Source organism: Hyperolius riggenbachi, chromosome 3, assembly GCF_040937935.1.
Source record: "Hyperolius riggenbachi isolate aHypRig1 chromosome 3, aHypRig1.pri, whole genome shotgun sequence".
Classification (NCBI taxonomy): domain Eukaryota; kingdom Metazoa; phylum Chordata; class Amphibia; order Anura; family Hyperoliidae; genus Hyperolius; species Hyperolius riggenbachi.
In genome coordinates this window covers 224,169,319-224,191,901 of record NC_090648.1, presented here as the reverse complement: position 1 = coordinate 224,191,901, position 22,583 = coordinate 224,169,319, and the positions used below count along the sequence as shown (strand labels likewise).

General features: G+C 47.2%; 1 protein-coding gene across 3 annotated transcripts in view; it reads right to left on the bottom strand.

The window, feature by feature from the left end:
- Positions 1-22,583, bottom strand: part of SCAPER (S-phase cyclin A associated protein in the ER) — a 325,634-nt gene that overhangs the window by 169,041 nt on the left and 134,010 nt on the right. For all 3 annotated transcript variants that reach the window (XM_068275840.1, XM_068275842.1, XM_068275841.1), the window contains exons 18-19: positions 17,185-17,337; positions 4,904-5,011 (exon numbers count right to left, since the gene is read on the bottom strand). In XM_068275840.1, the coding sequence (XP_068131941.1) occupies positions 4,904-5,011; positions 17,185-17,337 (261 nt within the window). The remainder of the gene's footprint in view (positions 1-4,903; positions 5,012-17,184; positions 17,338-22,583) is intronic.

Here is a 22,583-nt window from a genome sequence, read left to right as displayed (position 1 = left end):
GGGGACACATGGAGGACAGAAGAGAATACATGTGAGACAGAAGGGGACAAATGGAAGACAGAAGGGGACACATGGAGGACAGAAGGGGACACGTGGAGGACAGAAGCGAATACATGCGGGACAGAAGGGGACACATGGAAGACAGAAGGAGACACATGGAGGACAGAAGGGGACACATGGAGGACAGAAGGGGACACAAGGGGGCACATGGAGAACAGAAGGGGACACATGGATGACAGAAGGGGACACATGGATGACAGAAGGGGACACATGGAGGACAGAAGAGAATACATGCGGGACAGAAGGAGACACATGGATGACAGAAGGGGACACATGGAGGACAGAAGAGCACACATGGAGGACAGAAGGGGACACATGGAGGACAGAAGGAGACAAGGGGACACATGGAGGACAGAAGGGGACACATGGAGGACAGAAGGGGACACATGGAGGACAGAAGAGAATACATGCGGGACAGAAGGGGACACATGAAAGACAGAAAGGGAACAAGGGGACACATGGAGGAAGGAAGGGGACACATTGGGGGACAGAAGGGGACACATGGAGGACAGAAGGAGACAAGGGGACACATGGAGGACAGAGAGGGACACATGGAAGACAGAGAAAGACACATGGAAGACAGAGAAAGACACATGGAAGATGGAGGACAGAAGGGGACACATGGAGGACAGAAGGGGACACATGGAGGACAGAAGAGAATACATGCGGGACAGAAGGGGACACATGGAGGACAGAAGGAGACAAGGGGAAACATGGAGGACAGAAGGGGACACATGGATGACAGAAGGGGACAGATGGATGACAGAAGGAGACAAGGGGACACATGGAGGACAGAAGGGGACACATGTGGGACAGAAGGTGACACATGCGGGACAGAAGGGGACACATGGGGGAGAGAAGGGGACACATGGGGGACAGGAGGACACCAATTGGGGGAGAACATCCATAAGACACTCTTGCCTTCTAAACCTAGGTGGGTCTTATATTCTGAAGCGTTTTATACAGCAGAAAATGTGGGTACGTCAACATAGAAGGGTTAATGTAGCATTGTCTTTCAGCAGTGCTTGATACTGTTGAATTGTGCATATTAAAGAAGGGTGCAAGAGCATACTCATAACAGCTCAAAGAAGATTGAAAAGAAGAATGAGATGTTCACGCCTCTTTATTGAGCTATACACCAGTCCTATTTTAGGTGAAATTTATGGATCCCCTTTGTGTATAAGGAATTTTTATAAGGGAGTGAATTGTGAATTCTTATTTTCCCAAGTCAACTTAGTGGAAGGATGTGTGGAGAGTCAGTTAAGCGCTATTTCTTGTCTAGAACAGAATAGGGATTCTGTAATAAATTCCTTTGTGCATTTTTGCACAGACTCATCAGTAAGTATGCCCAGGAGACACAACTTAGGATTCATTTCAACAAGACATTCCATTTTGTCATGCAGAAATTTGGTAATTTGCAGCTAGAATTGGGGAACAACTGGGCATTCCCACAACAAATGATAGACAGCGGGGTTAGTTATATTACAGTTAGGCCAATTAGGAGACATGTTATGATTAAACAGCAATCTGACTTGGGGTCAAAATATACTAGATGGAGTCTATTCAAATGCTTCAGGTGGTGTTTTACACACAGAGAGGATCTCCTCATTACCAACAATGCCTCTTCCTAGTCATCTTCAGCTACATTAAATAGAATCTGTATTGTTAAAATCGCATAAAAGTAAACATACCAGTGCGTTAGGGGACATCTCCTATTACCCTCTGTCACAATTTCGCCGCTCCTCGCCGCATTAAAAGTGGTTAAAAACAGTTTTAAAAAGTTTGTTTATAAACAAACAAAATGGCCACCAAAACAGGAAGTAGGTTGATGTACAGTATGTCCACACATAGAAAATACAACCATACACAAGCAGGCTGTATACAGCCTTCCTTTTGAATCTCAAGAGATCATTTGTGTGTTTCTTTCTCCCTGCAGTTCTCATGCACTGAAGTTTCAGGCTGCTCTTTTTTCTCCTGCAAACAGCTTTGCCCTTGTCTGTAATTCCTCACTATGTGAAAGCCCAGCCAGCTCAGAGGACGATTTATCCAGCTTGTAAAAGATAAGAGAGAAGAGAGAAGCTGCTCTAATCTAAATAATACACAGGCAGTGTGCATAGAGGGGCCTGGAAGGGGGAATTCATAGCAGAACCACAACACTGAAGAACTTGGCAGCCTTCCAGACACAGGCTGACAAGTCTGACAAGGGAAAGATACATTGATTTATTACAGAGACTGTGATAGCAGAAAGTGTTGCAGTAAGCCAGAACACATTAGAATAGCTTTTGGAACTTGTAGGATGATAAAAAACGGGATGTCATTTTTGTTACGGAGTCTCTTTAAGGACATGGTTAGCTCTCTTTTCTTTAAAGAGGGTGGTATAAGCAAATCGTAAATATACCCTGTGAGTACTTAGAGGTGCCTTCACTGATCCTCTGCAGCAGAGGAGAGGTAGGAATATTAATTACATATCGGTCAAATTGGGTTTGCATGGCATGTTATAGTTGGAGATTAAAAAAAAAATCAGTTTACCACTATCAAAAACTTGTCCCAGGAACACAACACCTATATCAACCCAGTGCTGAGTATCTTGAATTTCGCAGCGTTCTGCAGCATTGGGGTTAAGCCGTAGGGGGATAAAATATTACCTCAGTACTCATATTTTCTGACTCATTCGCTCACTTTGGACACCTAGGTAAGTATAGTGTTGGGTGGTTTTACTGTTGGAAAGGTGCCTTTAAGAAAGTCAGGAGCTATACTTACTGTTTGCTCTCTCTCTTATAGCCCCGTAGCTCATGATTGTAAGAAATCACTAGGGAACCAGAATGATATGTTTTGCAGTTGGGTTGCAAATAGTACTTATGGAAGGAGGGAAGAGCCAAGCCGCCCTCATCTCACGGATTTTGAAAGAGAGTATATTCAAGCCTACCTCTTGATTTGTTCAATACAAAGCTAAGAATGACAGACCTTAGCTTTTGAAACAATTTACAAAGGATATATACCAGTGACTTATAGGTAATATGTATAGTATTTTAGAAGGAAGCACTATTTGGACCACATTCTTCATCTACTCTGGGTCAAAGCTAAAAGAGGTGTAACTTCACAGATCAATGTTAAAGGGATACTGTAGGGGGGTCAGGGGAAAATGAGTTGAACTTACCCGGGGCTTCTAACGGTCCCCCGCAGACATCCTGTGTTGGCGCAGCCACTCACCGATGCTCCGGCCCCGCCTCCAGTTCACTTCTGGAATTTCAGACTTTAAAGTCAGAAAACCACTGCGCCTGCGTTGCCGTGTCCTCGATCCCGCTGATGTCATCAAGAGCGCACAGTGCAGGCCCAGTATGGTCTGTGTCTGCGCAGTACACTCCTGGTGACATCAGCGGGAGCGAGGACACGGGCGTGCAGGCGCAGTGATTTTCTGACTTTAAAGTCAGAAATTCCAGAAGTGAACTGGAGGCGGGGCCGGAGCATCGGTGAGTGGCTGCGCCAACACAGGATGTCTGCGGGGGACCATTAGAAGCCCCAGGTAAGTTCAACTAATTTTCCCCCGACCCCCTACAGTATCCCTTTAAGTCAATAAGACACCTAAACATTGATCAATGTCCTGATTTATTTTAGACACAAGATTCAATATAAAAAAAAATATCTAATAGTGTATATCCACCTTAAATGAGATTGTAAATTTATTTTACATTTAACAATTACATGTTTGTATAATGAAACATAAAGCCTACAAAAACATGACAATACAGGCAATACTTTGTCAAATTCATTTTGATGATAAAATATATATAAAAAAAGTGTATCAACAATGAAGTTATTTTGTCTATAGGTAAAGCTTTTGTTCCAAGCAAAACTCTCCACTGCAAGGTGAATAAAGTTTTGCTGCTATTGTACAATATTATTCACGGGACAGAAACGGGAAAACAGACATAAAAGGAACAGAGATAATGAGCTTAAGAGAAAAAGCAAAAATCTTGTTTTGATCACCACAGCTAACATATGGCACATAAGGGTTGGTGTTGGATTTCGGAACACCATTCCAAATTCACCCAAAGACCACACTTCAGCGCTATTCACCACTGAACTTGCAGACAGGGTCAGGTGGCGTTTAGATACCTGGGCTTCATAGCGCGTTTCCATACTTCTTCATTCTAAAGCCAAAAGGAGGAAGTATCTGAGTCACTTATCTCCCTCTGACCATGTCAGCAAGTTCAGCCCTGAGTGGTGCTAAAGAGTGGTGTTCAGGTGAACACATTTGCTTACATGAAGTACAAGGCAGAAAGACAGACACATTTCTGGATATCTCACTGGGTCACTGTGCATTTGAACTAATTTTCGTATCTGGGTTCTGCCATCTCTTTACACTGAACTCTCCAGAGAACCAGAACTTCCTACAGTTGAGCCAAACTCATGCCAAAATAACATTGTTATAAAAGCCTTTAGTTTCATTCATCCTTGCAGGACAGAGCTTTAGAACCTGTTTATGTTTCATGATAGGTGCCCTCTTGCTTTTTGTCAATTGTGGAAACTACCTTACCAGCACAACATACTTTACTGAGAGAGAGCTGACAGCAGCTACTAAAACTAAAGGGTTATCTCTCCCCTCTGCTGCTCGACGCAAGAAGGTTGTTTCCTTTACAGGAGCACAGAAGGCCGTATAGTAAGAAAGTGCCATCATCTTCACAGAGACTCACAAAGAGGCAGAGAGACAGAGAAGTTTCTAGTGAACAAAGCTTTAGCTGTGCAACTATGTGTGGAATTATATTTGTGAGGGAAGCTTTGTTTGTAAGAGCTCTGGAATGGAGGTACACTTTAAAACTGGTACATTAACTACTTCACTTACCACTTCTTCGTCTGATAATTCCCGACCCTGAATGCTGCTGTTCTCACGCACTGCCATCTGGTGTTTCTTTCCTTTAATATGGCTGAATAGGTAAACCTCTGATGATATCTGTCAAGACATTAATGTAAATCTGTTATTTGTTCAAAGTAATATACTTAACTAGTTGAGTTACATAAAAATGTTTATTAAGAACAAAAAGTGTAAGAGTATTGTAGTTAATGCACACCAGTCACTAGTTTAAGTTTATTAACCTGTTAACAGCCCTGCATGCATGCCAGGGCGTCTTCTAACTATATATATCTTAACTATCATCTGTATGCAGATGACACCCAGATCTACCTCCACACCCCTGACATATCCACCACTACCATGGACAAGGTCTCCTCCTGTCTATCAGCCATCTCCTCCTGGATGTCCGCTAGGTTCCTGAAACTAAAAAGACAAAACGGAATTTATGATCTTCCCACCCCGGACATCCATAAACCTCCCAGATGTGCATGTCACTGTTAACCGCACTATCATTCACCCTACATCTCAAGCCCGCTGTCTGGGTGTCACCCTGGACTCCGCACTCTCCTTCACTCCCCACATCCAAAACCACACAAAGTCCTGCAACTTCCACCTTCATAACATCTGTAAGATTCGCCCTTTCCTGACCTCTGCCACCACCAAACTCCTCATCCATGCCCTCATAATTTCCCGCCTTGACTACTGCAATGCCCTGCTGTCTGGTCTCCCTATGACCCGAACAGCCCCACTGCAGTCCATCATGAATGCAGCAGCCAGAATTATCCACTGCTCCCATCGCTCCACCATGGCGGATCCCCTCCTTGAATCCCTCCACTGGCTTCCTATCCAGTCCAGAATCAAATTCAAGATACTGTGTCTGACCTACAAATCTGTCCACAAAACCTGTCCAACCTACATTTCCGATCTTACTCAGAGGTACACACCTAGCCGCTCACTCCGCTCTTCCAATGAACTTCGCCTAACCGCCCCCCCCCCCCCGCATCACCCAGTCCCATGCACGCCTCCAGAACTTCTCAAGAGCTGCTCCAACACTATGGAACTCCCTACCTCCACCCATTAGGGCAGCCCCCTCCTTCAACATCTTCAAGAAAGCCCTCAAAACTCACCTTTTCACTCTGGCCTACTATCCCTCACAAGTGCTCTAAACCCACAGCTGAACTCTGGTCTCCTACCTCTCATGTCCCTACCTCTCCCTTTAGAGTGTAAGCCTTTGGGCAGGGTCCTCCTCCTTTTGTGTCCAACCTGATCATGCAACTCCATTACTGTGAACCCATGCTAGGCATCTGAGTGAACCTAACTTGCCTAATCTCCATGCTCCGCTCCAGTGACTGACTAAGCATTACCTTGTACTCATACTGTGCTGCATGATCTGATGTTTCTTGTATTCAGGTATTGTCATTTTGCTGTATGTCACCCCTAAATATTGTATGTATCCCTATTTATTGTCCAGCGCTGCGTAATATGTTGGCGCTTTACAAATACAATAAATAAATAAATATATCGTTATGCTGCCTAATGCAGCTATGAAGAGCGGCGCAGGGAGCATTTTTATATTTACCTGTTCTGGGCGGCTGGTTCAGCTTCTCCTCTTCATCCACCCGCAACACTGCACTTCCAGCAACCTCTTCTGACTTCCGATCACATGATACGAAATATGATCGTAACCCAGGGGATGATGTCAGCATTGCAGCGCTGCCCGGTGGAGGAAAAGGGGTTGTCACAGGAGCCCTTGTGGCTGACCGCACTTAGCCTTCTAAAGGGTGCCAGCGCACAGATCGTGCGAACTCTGGTCGCAGTCAATGCGCAGGAACCGTTAAGAATTAGCCGCAGACAACTCAGAAGGGAGCCTGTGAGACACGGGTGATTACAACTCACACACTAGTTCATGGGATCTGCCACCACCTCTGTTTCCTGAGACAGAGGAACTCACTAACTGACTAGTCCTGCGAATAAAATGGTTAACACACGATATTCTGTCTAGCCAACAACAACAAACAGTAGCGTATCTTCAGAGACCCGGGATCATTTCTGTGTGTGTGCTGATAAGCAGGGTAGCGGAAAGTGAATGACTTGGAGAAAGTCGTTTATTCACGCAATATAAATAATTAATATATACAGACAATTATTAAACAGTAATAGCCAGTATGAAAAATAAAAGAAGGGAGAAAAATACTTAGTTCCTGGGAAGATGTCCTTATTGTGGGAAGAATCATAAAGTCCTTGGTTTCAAAGTCCAGAGTTCAGACCAGGTGGATGCCAGCATATCCTCAAGCTGGCATCTGAAGAGTTCAAGATGTTTCAGAGTGGAGGACTCTGAGTTTTGGCTCCTCTCCCATTCTTATGCCCCTGATTCAGTAGGAGGAAGTGAGGGCGGGCCCACACACCCCCTTAGAACATGAGATGAGTCCTGCCCTTGTCCTGGAGACCAGAAATCATGCCTTAACCATATATGGGCTCTATCTCACAGAACCGTACAGGTCAGGGCAGATTTACTAATATTTTCAGGTCTGCCTCGATGTACCCAGCAGTCTGATACCAAACATGAGGGGTGGGACCCCTGTGGTACCATTAGGGCACTGTTGAACTGCCTAACGGGCAGTCTTTACCTCAGAAGGTTCTGAAATGTGCTCAGAACCAACGCCAGGCAGGGCCCTACCTGCTCTGTTAGTTTGGAGGGTCTGCCAGCCTGGCAACACAGAAAATATGATACATATAGCAGTTTATGGAATATGAGAGACCCCTGGGATTTATACCAGGTCATTCCCAGGCAAAGGTTCTTTGAAGTTGGCAGCAGCAAGCCCCATGTCGGCTCCCTGCTGGGAAAAGGAGTCGGAGTGTCTGAGTTTCCTCACTCTAAATTGGTTCTGTCATGGTGTTTGTCACCTTATACCTGATGGATGGGCCATCAGCACAGCTTGAAGCCAGGGACTCTCTGGGCCCAGGCTCATTAGCATATCAAAAGGGCCAACCAGCATTTAGGCTGGGGCTCTCTCTCTGCTGAGAAAAGACTGCAGCTGCCCCTACACACTCAACCCGGATTGTATCGATTTGAAGCGCAATCGATGCAGAGAGTCGAGTGCGATCGCTTTTCTTCACGGGTGGTTACAGGATGCGCCTGCGGCCCCGCAACCGTCCGTGACAGCCCTCCCTGGGGAGAAGGCAGATAGACATGCATCAGCAAGATGTGTGTCGTTGCCGCTAACCTGCGATATCTGATCTAGTTCCCCGTTGCAACGGGATAGCCCGTCGGCGTTCTGGTGTCGGCTGCCTGCCTTGTGTTGAATCGTGAAGTCATACTGCTGTAATGACAGGCTCCAACGTAAGAGCTTGCCATTGGTCCCAGCAGTGCGGTTCAGCCAACTCAGGGGATTATGGTCGGTAATGATCGTGAAGGAGCGGCCGTACAGATACGATTGTAGTTTCTGTAGGGCCCACACGATCGCTAGGCACTCCTTTTCAGTTGTGGAGTAGGCTACCTCTCGGGGCAGGAGCTTCCGGCTCAGGTAGAGGATAGGGTGTTCATCTCCTTTTCCATCCACCTGGCTGAGGACTGCGCCGAGACCGTAGTCAGAGGCATCGGTTTGCACAACAAACCGACGACTAAAGTCCGGGGCCTGAAGCACAGGGGCACTCGCGAGTGCCTGCTTCAACGCTTGGAAGGCGTTCTCGCAAGCGGGGGTCCAGCTAACAACCTTGGGGTGTTTCTTGCTAGTGGCATCGGTCAGGGGCTTCGCCAGGGTACTATAGGCTGGAACAAATTTCCTATAGTAGCCGGCGGTCCCCAGGAATGCCTGGACCTGCTTTTTCGTGATAGGCCGAGGCCATGCCAGGATGGCGTCAACCTTTCCCGTGTCAGGTTTCAGGGTGTTACCCCCCACCCGGTGACCTAAGTACTGCACCTCGGTCATACCAATCTGACACTTACTCGGCTTAACTGTCAGATTGGCTGCGGCCAGCCTTTCTAGTACCTGGGACAGGTGTTTGAGGTGTTCCTCCCAGGTGGGGCTGAACACCGCAATGTCATCCAAGTACGCTACAGCGAACCCTTGCAGCCCCTCCAGCAGGTCGTTTACGGCCCGCTGAAACGTGGCAGGAGCGTTCTTCATCCCAAAGGGCATCATCGTGAACTCGAAGAGGCCAAAAGGGGTGCTGAAGGCCGACTTCTGCCTCGCGTCAGGTGCAAGTGGTATCTGCCAGTACCCCCGGCTCAGATCCATGATTGATAGGTACCTGGCGGACGCCAGCGTATCCAACAACTCATCGATGCGAGGCATGGGGTAGGCGTCTGTAGTGGTGATGGCGTTCAACTTCCTGTAGTCCACGCAGAACCGAGTTGTCTGGTCCTTCTTGGGGACCAGGACAACAGGGGCTGCCCAGGCACTACAGGACTTTTGAACCACCCCTAGCTCCAGCATCTCCCTCACCTCTTTCTGCATGTCCGCTTGCACCTCTGGGGAGACGCGGTAAGCGGATTGCCTGATGGGGGGATGGGTGCCCGTATCTACCCTATGCACTGCCAGACTGGTCCGCCCCGGGACACCGGAGAAGGTGTGCTGGTACGGACCCAGCACCTCCTGCAACTGCTCTTGCTGGGGCGAGGAGAGTTGTGGGTTGACGCTTAGGTCGCTGTCCACATCTCGTATGTCAGCCAGCAGGTCTAATAGGGGGTCTGCCTCTCCCTGCTCTAACCGGCTGCACACTGGCAGCACATACTTGGTCCTGTCATGGTGGGCCTTCAGCATGTTGACATGAAAGCTTTTCTGTTTCCTGCCTCCCATGTTCACCAGGTATGTCAGAGGGTTTAACCGTTGCACTATGGTGTAGGGTCCCTCCCAGGCCGCTTGCAGCTTGTTCTGCCTCACTGGAAGAAGGGCATACACTTTGTCACCTACCTCAAATGACCTCTCTCCAGCAGTGCGGTCATACCAGAGTTTTTGTTTGGCCTGAGCCTGGGCCATGTTTTCCGTTACCATTTCTGTGAGGGACTCCATCTTGTCCCTGAACTTGAGGACATAATCAACTACAGAGACATCTGTGGGGTCCCCCTTGCCCTCCCACGTCTCCCGCATCAATTGTAGGGGTCCTCGGACATTCCTACCATACAGGAGCTCGAACGGGGAGAACCCGGTAGATTCCTGCGGCACCTCCCGGTATGCAAACAACAGATGAGGCAGGTATCGTTCCCAGTCGCCACCTTGCGACTCAACAAACGTGGTCAGCATTTGCTTCAGCGACCCGTTGAACCTTTCACACAGTCCATTGGTCTGCGGGTGGTAGGGACTGGAGACAATGTGCGTCATCTGTATCTTTTTGCACAGGGCCTCCATGAGTCCGGACATAAACTGGGTTCCCTGATCGGAGAGCATCTCCGCAGGGAACCCGACTCGGGAGAAAATGTTAAGTAGCGCGTCGGCTACCTTGTCCGCTCTCAGGGAGGAAAGTGCCATGGCCTCAGGATAGCGGGTGGCGTAATCCACCACCGTCAGGATGTACCTCTTGCCACTGCTGCTGGGAGTGGGCAATGGTCCAATTATGTCGACTGCCACTCTGTGAAAGGGCTCACCTATGATTGGCAGTGGACACAAGGGAGCTTTGCGGGGATTCCCAGCCCTTTTTACCTTTTGGCAAATGGTACATGAGCGGCAGTAGTTCGTCACATCTATCCGCATTTGAGGCCAGTAGAAATGTCCCCGGATACGATCAAGGGTCCTGTGGATCCCCAAGTGCCCGGCCAGGGGAATGTCATGTGCGGACTTCAGCACATGCCCCCGGAAGGCACTAGGTACCACAAGCAACTTGGTACCCATCCCCATTTCACCTTCGGTGGGGTGTACAGGCTCACTGTACAACTTCCCACCTTCCCAGTATACCTTGAACGTAGCCTCGTCTGTGAGGGGCTCAGAAGCCTGTTTTCTGAGGGCCTCGAGGTTAGGGTCAGTCTGGAGTGCTTGCACAAATGCAGCACTCTCACTCTCAGCCAGCTGGCCCGTGACGTATGAGGTTAGTGGCTGAAGGGTACCATCCCTGTGGTCAGAGGAGGGGGAGGAGGCCGGGACCTCCTCTACCTGTTCTGAGCTCAGGGTCTGAGCAGTATGGCTGCGTGTTACCGCTAGCACAGGTATCCCTTCAGAATGGCACATATTGGCATTACCTACATCATTGTCACAAGCATTAATAACAGTAACAGGAACATTTTCATCACAGACAGTTTGTACATCAACTACAGGTACCCGTGAACTGGGCACGTTCAACCCACCTCCCCCCTGTTCTTGCCCCTGGGTGCAAAGTACCTGGGTGTGGGCAGAGAGTCCGTCTCCGTCCTGGCATTCCACAGGGCTTGGTGCAGGTTCATAGTACGACACCAGCGTGCCTAAGTCGGTCCCCAGCAAAACAGGGACCGGCAGTTGGTCCAGGATCCCAACAACCTTCTCGTGGACCCCCACCCCCCAGTCGATGGACACCCGGGCTTGGGGAATGTGCGAAAGAGTGCCCCCCACTCCAGTGAGGGTGAGGTACTGGTCAGGAATGATGGCCTCTGCGGGGACAAGGTGTGCACGCACCAGAGTGACATCTGCTCCGGTGTCACGGAAACCAGTGACAAGCTGGTCATTCACAGTAACCAGCTGGTGATTGCTTGTGATGGGGGAGTTCCCTGTCCCCTTTGCAAACATCAGGTTGGATGCGGCTCCTGGTTGGGGTACGCTGGCAGGTGGTGTCTGCCGCGGGCGAGGTGCAAGTGGTCCAGGTGCTGGGGTGGTCTGCCTCCGCTCCGGACAGGTGAACTTCATGTGTCCCGTCTTGTGGCAGTAGTGACAGGTGACCTCTCCAGAGGCTGCAGCCCTGGGTGCAGAAGCTGTGCTGGCTGGCCTCTGTGGCTGACGGCTCACAGGGGCAGGAGAGTCTGCCGAGGTATTGGGCTGACCTCCTCTCCAGCTGGATGGGACAGTTCTGCGTGTATCAGCCACCCGGGTAGTTGCAAAAGTCTCAGCAAGGTCTGCAGCGACAGTTGCTGAAGTCGGCTTGCGTTCTAACACAAATTGTCGTACATCAGCAGGGCAAATGTTCAGAAATTGCTCGAGGACTATCAAGTCCTCCAGGACGCCATAAGACCCTTTGGTGAGGCCTAGAGTCCACTGGCGGAGTGTGGTGAGCAAGCTGCTGACCACATCTCGGTACGAATCAGAAGACTTTTTCTGCCAGGCCCTGAACTTTTTGCGATAGGCTTCTGGCGTCAGCTGGTACTTAGTAATGATAGCGTCTTTTATAGCAGCATAATCATTATCCTTCTCCGCAGGCAATTCTGCGAAGGCATCAAGCGCTTTGTAGCGCAGCAAAGGTGTCAGATGTCTGGCCCACTGGTCTTGGGACAGACGATACTGACGGCATGCTTTTTCAAAAGACCGCAAAAACAAGTCAATGTCTGTGTCTTTTTCAATATTAGCAAACTTAAATTTTGCACTTACGGGTGCTGCAGCTCCTTCAGCAGGGAGGCTGGGCGGTGAACTCCGGCTGGCCTGTTGAACCTTTGCCATGTTGAGCTCATGCTGTCGTTGGCGCTCCCGCTCAGCGGCATCCCTCTCCGCGTGGCGTTCTGCAGCAGCGGCCTCCCTCTCTGCGTGGCGTTCTGCAGCAGCAGCAGCATTGCGTTCCGCAGATTGGCGCTCCTCACGCATGTACTGCAGGTACTTGTCCAGGTCAGTGTCCATCAGCTTTTGTAATGCCTGCTGCATTAGCGGATCAGTACAAACGGACAGTCCAGTACTGGCCGGTTCCAGGCGAGTACTTTCAGAAATTCTGGGATTGGGGTCCACACTGACAGTCTCTGGCGTAACTGTTGCAACAGGGCCCGCAGGATGCTCAACCTCTGTACGCCTAAGATCTTCAGCCTCTGGTTCCCCTTGATTGTCAGATGGGCTGGTATCCACCTCAGCGGACACTCCCGGCTCCCGCAGTTGCTGGGCATCCCATCTGGACAAGTCTGCTATCAGGTCCCGTTTTGTCTTGCGGAGGATGCCAATGCCCCTCTCTTCGCAAAGATTTTCCAGGTCTGCTAGGCACATGTTCTGGTAGTTCCCGGACATTTCCATGCCAAATAAAATAAAACTTTGGGGAAGGGGTACTGGCTACACAGTTTCTCTGTATATATAAAAAATATATTGCCTTCCAGCTACACCAACGAATTAGTTCGTTTCTTGATAGCGCTAGCGCTATCTTAGATACTTTCAGCACAACACAGGTCCCAACCGCTGCCTAACACTGTCACAGGAGCCCTTGTGGCTGACCGCACTTAGCCTTCTAAAGGGTGCCAGCGCACAGATCGTGCGAACTCTGGTCGCAGTCAATGCGCAGGAACCGTTAAGAATTAGCCGCAGACAACTCAGAAGGGAGCCTGTGAGACACGGGTGATTACAACTCACACACTAGTTCATGGGATCTGCCACCACCTCTGTTTCCTGAGACAGAGGAACTCACTAACTGACTAGTCCTGCGAATAAAACGGTTAACACACGATATTCTGTCTAGCCAACAACAACAAACAGTAGCGTATCTTCAGAGACCCGGGATCATTTCTGTGTGTGTGCTGATAAGCAGGGTAGCGGAAAGTGAATGACTTGGAGAAAGTCGTTTATTCACGCAATATAAATAATTAATATATACAGACAATTATTAAACAGTAATAGCCAGTATGAAAAATAAAAGAAGGGAGAAAAATACTTAGTTCCTGGGAAGATGTCCTTATTGTGGGAAGAATCATAAAGTCCTTGGTTTCAAAGTCCAGAGTTCAGAGTTCAGACCAGGTGGATGCCAGCATATCCTCAAGCTGGCATCTGAAGAGTTCAAGATGTTTCAGAGTGGAGGACTCTGAGTTTTGGCTCCTCTCCCATTCTTATGCCCCTGATTCAGTAGGAGGAAGTGAGGGCGGGCCCACACACCCCCTTAGAACATGAGATGAGTCCTGCCCTTGTCCTGGAGACCAGAAATCATGCCTTAACCATATATGGGCTCTATCTCACAGAACCGTACAGGTCAGGGCAGATTTACTAATATTTTCAGGTCTGCCTCGATGTACCCAGCAGTCTGATACCAAACATGAGGGGTGGGACCCCTGTGGTACCATTAGGGCACTGTTGAACTGCCTAACGGGCAGTCTTTACCTCAGAAGGTTCTGAAATGTGCTCAGAACCAACGCCAGGCAGGGCCCTACCTGCTCTGTTAGTTTGGAGGGTCTGCCAGCCTGGCAACACAGAAAATATGATACATATAGCAGTTTATGGAATATGAGAGACCCCTGGGATTTATACCAGGTCATTCCCAGGCAAAGGTTCTTTGAAGTTGGCAGCAGCAAGCCCCATGTCGGCTCCCTGCTGGGAAAAGGAGTCGGAGTGTCTGAGTTTCCTCACTCTAAATTGGTTCTGTCATGGTGTTTGTCACCTTATACCTGATGGATGGGCCATCAGCACAGCTTGAAGCCAGGGACTCTCTGGGCCCAGGCTCATTAGCATATCAAAAGGGCCAACCAGCATTTAGGCTGGGGCTCTCTCTCTGCTGAGAAAAGACTGCAGCTGCCCCTACACACTCAACCCGGATTGTATCGATTTGAAGCGCAATTGATGCAGAGAGTCGAGTGCGATCGCTTTTCTTCACGGGTGGTTACAGGATGCGCCTGCGGCCCCGCAACCGTCCGTGACAGGGGTGATGAAAAACAACTCTTCCATAACCCCTCTTCTGCCTCTACCACTGGGTAGCGCTGTAAGGCTGACACCATCACATTGGATACGATCACGTCATATCATGTGAACAGAAAAAAGGATGTCAGCATTGCAGCGCTGCGAGTGGAGGAAAGGAGAAGCCGATTTAGCCGCCCAGAACAGGTAAATATGACAGCTCCCGGCGCTGCTCTGCATAGCCTGGTAAAGGCACACTTCCCCAGTGGCAGGAAAAAATTGTCCCCGCACATATAGTTTTGCTATATGTGGCTGCTAAAGGGTTAAAAAGCATCTCCAGGCAAAAATTAAAATTATACAGCAGACAAAATTGTGTAAAGGATACATATGCTAATCTTAACATGCAGCAATAAAAGAGTTATCGTCAGCTCCTAGGTGTCAGCTCGCATCACTGAACGTTTGGTCATTGAACAGACTGGGAGAGAGGAGGAGAAAGCAGCTATATAACCAGAGAACACAAAAGCACATATACAGACAACCAGCTCTGATTCTTTGATGCCTGTAAAGGCTTTATTTCCTATTTCGATTGTATTGAACGAGATGTGAACGTTAAAGAGAGCCCGAGGTGGGGTCAAAAAAAAAGAAAAAAAAAAGTCTAAAGGCTACCGGTTCCGTAGGGCTAAGCGGATCAGGTAGCCGCAAAAACTGCCGCTCCAGTGGGCGGCACTGACCCACTTTCACTTTTGTGACCTATAGGTCATGACGCTGCAATGAGAGACAGTGTGTCTCTCACAGCGTGCAGGGAGGCAGGGGGGCACGGTCAGGGAGAGAGGGCTGCCCAATGGCAGCTCTGGAAACCCTGCAAGGAATACCCCTGGCAAGCGTTTTGAGCAAGGAATTCCTCTTCTCATTGTTTACCTCCGAAACAGGGAACTAAAGTGTGGCGGTGGGAGGGGGGGCAGAGAGCGGAAGTGGTGGGACACAGAGGCATTTCCGGAGGCAGAGAACATGCCTCTGTGTCCTATCTGCCCCCCTCGGGTTCTCTTTAAAGTACAGCTGAACTGAGAGTAATATGTATTCAGCCATATTTATTTTCTTTTGAACCAGACCAGTTACTTGGCATCCTGCTGAGCTCTTTGGCTGCAGCAGTTTCTGAATCACACACCTGAAACCAGCATGTAGCTAACCCAATGAGACTTCAGTCAGAAACATCTGATCTGCTGCATGCTTGTTCAGGGTCTATGGCTAAAAGTATTAGAGGAAAAGGATCAGCAGGACAGCCAGGCAATTTACATTGATTAAAAGGAAATAAACCTGTCAACCTCCATATCACTCTCACCTCAGATTCCCTTTAAGACAATTTCTTAGTCGGGCTAGTACTAGCTATACCTATGTTTATTGCATAATTCCACATGTCACATTAGGCGTGCTTTAAATACAGAAGAATTGCAGGGTCTGGGACAAACCTGATACATAAAGGATATATTTATAATGTTTGGAGCTGTTACTCAGTTTTTCTCTAGTTCTAATAATAATAATAATAATAATAATAATAATTCAGAAGGATCGCAAAAAACAAGGTACAGTTTAACCACTTAAGGACCAGGCTCTTTTTTCCTGATCTGTGCTGCGTGGGCTCTCCAGCCTACAGCACAGATCAGGTTTGCAGCATGGCGATCAGACTCCCCCCCCCCTTTTTCCCCACTAGGGGGATGTCCTGCTGGGGGGGTCTGATCGCCGCCGGCTATCAGTGATTTGCGGGGGGGGGGGGGCTCCTCCAAGCCCCCCTCCGCAGCGATTTTCCGCTTCCCTCTGTTTCCCTCCCTCCCCTCCTTCCCCTGGGCAGCACAGGACAGCGATCTGTCCTGCGCCGCCTCTGATAGGCTTCAGCCTATCAGATGCTGGCGATCCCCGGCCAATCAGAGGCCGGGGATCGCCGATCTCCTTTACGGCGCTGCTACCGTATGATGTAAACAGCAGGGATTTCTTCTCCGCATGTTTACATTTAGCCTGCGAGCCGGGATCGGCAGCCACCCTCCGTGAACTGACATGGAACGGCCGTTCGAACGAGCGGCCGTTTCCATGGTAACACCACTTCGACCTGCCGACGCGTATCGGCGTTAGGCGGTCATTAAGTGGTTAAACTAATGGAAACAGCAGTGTCCATTTCAATTAATGCGATCCAATTGTGGCGTGATTTCTTCCTGAATGCAAATGCCGTCCTGACGGGTTTTTGGCTGCGGTTGAGCTTTTTATACTTAGTATAGATGCTCAATCGCAGTCGTGGAAATTAGGAAGAAATCGTATTACGATTATGATTGCACTTCATGGTGGAAAAAGGCCCTTATTCTTACTCAATGCCCAATCCAGTGACACTTCATGGAAGTCTGTATTACATCTCAGATACAAACATTTAACAGAGCGGCATACAGAGGTTGTATAAATAGTTTGACAATAAGATGCAAGAAAGAAGCAAAGAGTTCTAGAACATTAAAAAGATGAACAATGGTTTGTGAGGAAACTGGATACAAGACAATCTCGAATGAGTAAACGTGCAGGCTTTGCTTTGGGGTGGTTACCACTCACCATAACACTACAGAGAGTGCACTGCTTCTTCCTCTCATAAGGGGTGAGTTTGGGAGCATAGTCAGTGTTTGCATGTCTGCCACTGCTCAGCTCTGCCGCCTTCTCTTTCCGCTGCTCAATCTGTTCCAGGTGTCTCCGCACACTCTCATCATGCTACAGAGAACAACAACAAATAAAAGGCTTATCAAATATTACTCTATGGCAAATTGCATAGATCTGCAGTGAGCTCAAGACTGAAAAGATCACTATAACAACACTGGATATTTAAGCAAGGCAGGTAAATAATTTAGCACAGCATGGAGTAATAATGAAATCTGTTTAGCCATACCAAGAAGAATGCTACGATTATATATGCTTTTAATGCCACCTTACATACAGTATAAACCTGCAATGCAAAGCTACATAAATGCCACAGTTCTTGTACATGTGTAGGTACTACACCTACTACACAGTACAAATAGTTTGTTTTACACTATAGTGCCACTTCTAATTTATAAGCCAGGTACATAAAAAGAAAAAAAAACAATTTTTTATGTTCTCATTTATGGTAGAGATTGTAGCTAAGCTTGGCTGCAGTCCTCATTTTAAAGTAATAAATCATTAAGATATAAGTAAGTAGTGATAAAATGAGTAGGAGAGTGACTGGCAGAGATGAATTTCTTCACTCGGAGTTGAAAAATGCACTTTTACTTGCATTATCATTTCAGGCTTGATAAGATAAAGCAGAAATAAATGTTTTGGTACAAAAAAAAGGTAGTATTGCACATAATACACAATCCTTTCTGCAAACACTAAAGGCAAAAGCTTTACTACTCTAACAGTGCTCTCTCACTAGCCCTACATGATATGTAAAACAGCTTGAAAACACCATAAGTTAATGGAAGTGTCGGTGAGTGACCATTGCTGAAACTCCGTCTATAAATGATGCCCTGGCACTCCTTTGTAGACTTCACAGTGTGGCATGACTCAAATTATGCCCCTCCGCTGCCCACACCAACTACCTTGATTGGACCCAGGTAAGGGGCGTTACATGGCAACTTGGCCACATCTCCTACATTCTGAAGGGAAAGGGCGGAGAGCAGCAGCTTGCCCAAACCACTCCTCACTCCCTGTGGTCTGGCTCCTACAGGGGGCTGCAAAGAGTGGTGGCAGTCCCAGCATCCCTGTAGTCATGACCATAGCTACCAGTTTCATCCATTACAGATACTCAGTAGGCTTCTGAAAATCCCAGCCCTGATCTCCAATAAAGGGTCTATATGTCCTCTCTCCTCTTAATACAGATTGGACAGCAGTTCCTGTTATCTATAAAAGTAAGACCTTTAGACATTGGAGCATTGGGTCATGTGGACCCATATTTGGAGCTATACCCAGGCTATGGAGCCCGATCACTGATTCCTCTCCCCCGCTGAAAAAGCGACAGCTTCTCTCGGAAGCTGTGTCCCTCAAAGCGTACATTGTACGCTTAGAGTGACGTCATGTAAACAAACTCGAGATCTTGTGGCCAAAAAGTAAAACTACAAGTAAATTTAAAAAAACATTACAATACACAAATATTTCCCAAAATAAAACACTTTTATATCCCACCCACCCAAAAATGCCCACATAAAATGTTTGATAAAAAAAAACAAAAAACATTACTATAAAAAAACAACAACACATAAATATTTGCCTAAGGGTCTAAACTTTTTAAATATCTATGTAAAGATGAAATATTTCTCTCTATTTTTTTTTATAAGCTTGTAAATAGTGATGTATGCAAAACGGAAAAAATGCTCTTTTATTTCCAAATAAAATATTGTCGCGATACATTGTGATAGGGACATAATTTAAATGATGAAATAACCGTGACAAATGGGCAATTACAATACGTGGGTTTTAATTATGGAGGCATGTATTATTTTAAAACTATAATGGCCGAAAACTGACAAATAATGAATTTTTTCATTTTTTCTTCTTATTCTTCCTGTTAAAATGCATTTACAGTAAAGTGTCTCTTAGCAAAATGTACCCCCCAAAGAAAGCCTAATTGGTGGCGGAAAAAACAAGATATAGATCAGTTCATTGTGATAAGTAGTGATAAAGTTATAGGCTAATGAATGGGAGGTGAACATTGCTCGGATGCATAAGCTGAAAACGACTGAGATGTTAAGTGGTTAAATATAAACACTGCTACTGTGCATAAAACCCACACATTTTATCTGCCTATTTGTCCTGGTTATCACAAGATTTTAATTACCGTATTTTTCGGAATATAAGACGCACTTTTTCTTCCCCAAAACTAGGGGGGAAAAGTGGGTGCGTCTTATATTCTAAAGGTACGGTATTTGGGCCCCAAAACATACTTACCGGTTCCTGCAGCCGCGATCCTGTCCTCCTCCGTCTGACTGCCGCCATCCAAGGGTCATCCGAGGGTCCCAGCCATCCCATCCAGAATCCCGGCTCTTCAGTGTCCCAGTCGCCAGATCGTCTTCACTGCAGACAGCAGCCATGCGGTAATCACGCGCTGCTGCCTCGCCGACATCCTCCATGGTAACGGCGTCCTCTTCCTAGTTACGGTGCCCCCTTCTGTGTGACGAGCGGCGCATGTGCGCCGGGTCACGCATGACTTCAGGCGCACGTGCGCCGGGGTCACGCATGACGTCAGGCGCACATGCGCTGCTTGTCACACAGAAGGGGGCACCGTAACTAGGAAGAGGACGCCGTTACCATGGAGGATGTCGGCGAGGCAGCAGCGCGTGATTACCGCATGGCTGCTGTCTGCAGTGAAGACGATCTGGCGACTGGGACACTGACGGGATTCTGGATGGGATGGCTGGGACCCTCAGATGACCACAGTTGGGACCCTCAGATGACCCTTGGAAGTCGGCAGTCAGGCGGAGGAGGACAGGATCACGGCAGCAGGATCAGGTGAGATGCTGCAGGGGCAAAGTGTAGTGTAGTTTGTGTTGGGTGCAGGATTTAGTTAGTGTAGTGTAGTTTGGGTTGGCTGCAGGGGTTAGTTAGTGAAGTGTAGTGTAGTAGTGTAGTGTAGTTTGGGTTTCTACAGGGGTTACTTAGTGAAGTGCAGTGTAGTTTGGGTTGGCTGCAGGGGTTAGTTCGTGTAGTGTAGTGTAGTGTAGTGTAGTTGGTGGGGGCAGCAGGGGTAAGTGAAGTGTAGTGTAGCAGGATTTAGTGTAGATGAGCAGTTCAGCTTAGATAGAGACAGTTTTGGGGGGTTTAAAGGTCCATAAGACACCCCTGCAACATAGACGCACCTAGGTTTAGTTTTTTTTTTTTTTCCTGATTTTTGCCTTCTAAATCTAGGTGCGTCTTATATGCCGGAGCGTCTTATATTCCGCAAAATACGGTATGTCCCTAGTAAAAAGTATGGTGACAATATAGTATTTGGAAATAAAGGAATATTTTTTCTTTGATGTTTTTTTTCCACTATTTTCATGTGCACGGGAATACTCGTGCACAGCGGCAGCAGCACTGTCTGGAGCCAGTAAGAGGCTCTAGCAGGACGTTATTATAAGTCAGCTTGTCATTAAAGGACTTACGAGGTGACATGTGACATGATGAGAGAGTCATGTGTATGTACAGTGCCGAGCACACAAATAACTATGCTGTGTTCCTTTTTTTTCTTTCTCTACCTGAAAAAGTTAAACATCGAGTATGCAAGTGACAATTTCTGTCTGGGTCGGGACCGGGTCGGACTGGGTCAGACTATAGCATAACCCTCACTGATAAGTAATTACAGCCATAAAACATTTTTCTGTCAGTAAATGGCTTTTAAGAGCAGAAAATAGATAAAAAGGGTCAATAATTCATAGATCTGAGCTCTGGCATACTTCAATGAAGGTGTCATTGAGCAGAGACAATGAAACAGTAAAAACTTAAAAACTAGATTTAAATATAAAATAAAACTGTGGGATATTTAAAAAAGTCATTTTTAGGAGAAATAGAATAGATATAATTGTTTTTCTCAGAAGTTAATTTTCACCTCGTAAGTCCTTTAAGTGGTTAAGTTCTGAATGCTTCAAGATGACAAATATACATGTGGCAAAACAATGGCAAACACGGCAGAGTGAGTTAAAGAGTGAGTCAGCCATACTATCTCAGGGAAAAAAACAAATATATATGTAGGTAAATACTTGCTCTACTTGCTTAACATATGTATTGCACTGTCCACGTTACGATTCCTGTGAATTTTATAAAGGAAAAGTAGAGAATCCTATTCTAGATAGTTTCCATATTTACTGTGGCTATTTTGAAGCCAGTCGTGATGTAATATCCGTCCTTGATCTCTGCCTGATTTGCCCGCCCTTCACTATAGAAGTGCATTGTTTCAGCTGGAGAAACTTTGGCCAATCAAGACAAGACAAGACAAGACAAATAACATTTTTATTGCGCTTTTCTCCTGGCGGACTCAAAGCGCCAGAGCTGCAGCCACTAGGGCGCGCTCTATAGGCAGTGGCAGTGTTAGGGAGACTTGCCCAAGGTATCCTACTGAATAGGTGCTGGCTTACTGAACAGGCAGAGCCAAGATTCGAACCCAGGTCTCCTGTGTCAGAGGCAGAACCCTTAACCATTACACTATCCAGCCACTCCAATCAGAGAGGAACAGAGGTGTGGGAGGGGAAAACAGGAGGGATAGAGGCTTCAGCCAATCAAGCTGCATTAGTTAAGTCTGAGGGGAAGTAGAGAAGCAAAAAAAGACAACCCAGCATGCCCTGCAACTTCTCTTTTGTGTACCAAATTTTGTGTGTTCCAAATTTTGTGAGTACCAAATAAGAGTCAGGAAATGATAATTTATCAACAAGAAAAGGAATAGTGATTTTAACTTTTGGATTGCCTGATTAGTATCCGTATTACTTGTTTACCAGATACAAATAAAGAATTTATTTTTGATTTTATGCCCGACAGTTACTCTTTAAGACATGTTTACACGTTACTATGTAAGCCGTCCAAAGTAAAAGTAAAATGAGAAGATGCAAAATATAGACAATGCCAGGTGCTAAAAGGAAGATATATGCATAAGCTGCAGACTAGCTGTGTTGTCACTGCAGTGATGTGTCCAAGCTTGCAAGAGACAGGCTGCCTCCACAGGACTACAGGGTACCCCAATCCTATAATCACAACCAGAATTCTCTTCTGATGGTATAAAGGGGGTTTGTAGCTCTGAAAAGTGAGTAGTATTTGAGAGGTCATGCGGTAATCTGCAGCCTAACAATGCTAATTGATTCTAAAGCCAGGATGCGGTGAAGCAGTAACACAGGAGTCTGCTGGAGAGCAGCTCTGTGCACAGACACATGCAGATAACATCTAGAGAGGGAAAGACTGGCCTGAGGCATGGGGATCATTAGGGGAGGGGCTCCGAATAAAAGCTTCAAGTCTCTGAGGTGGTTTACCCTAGTGTA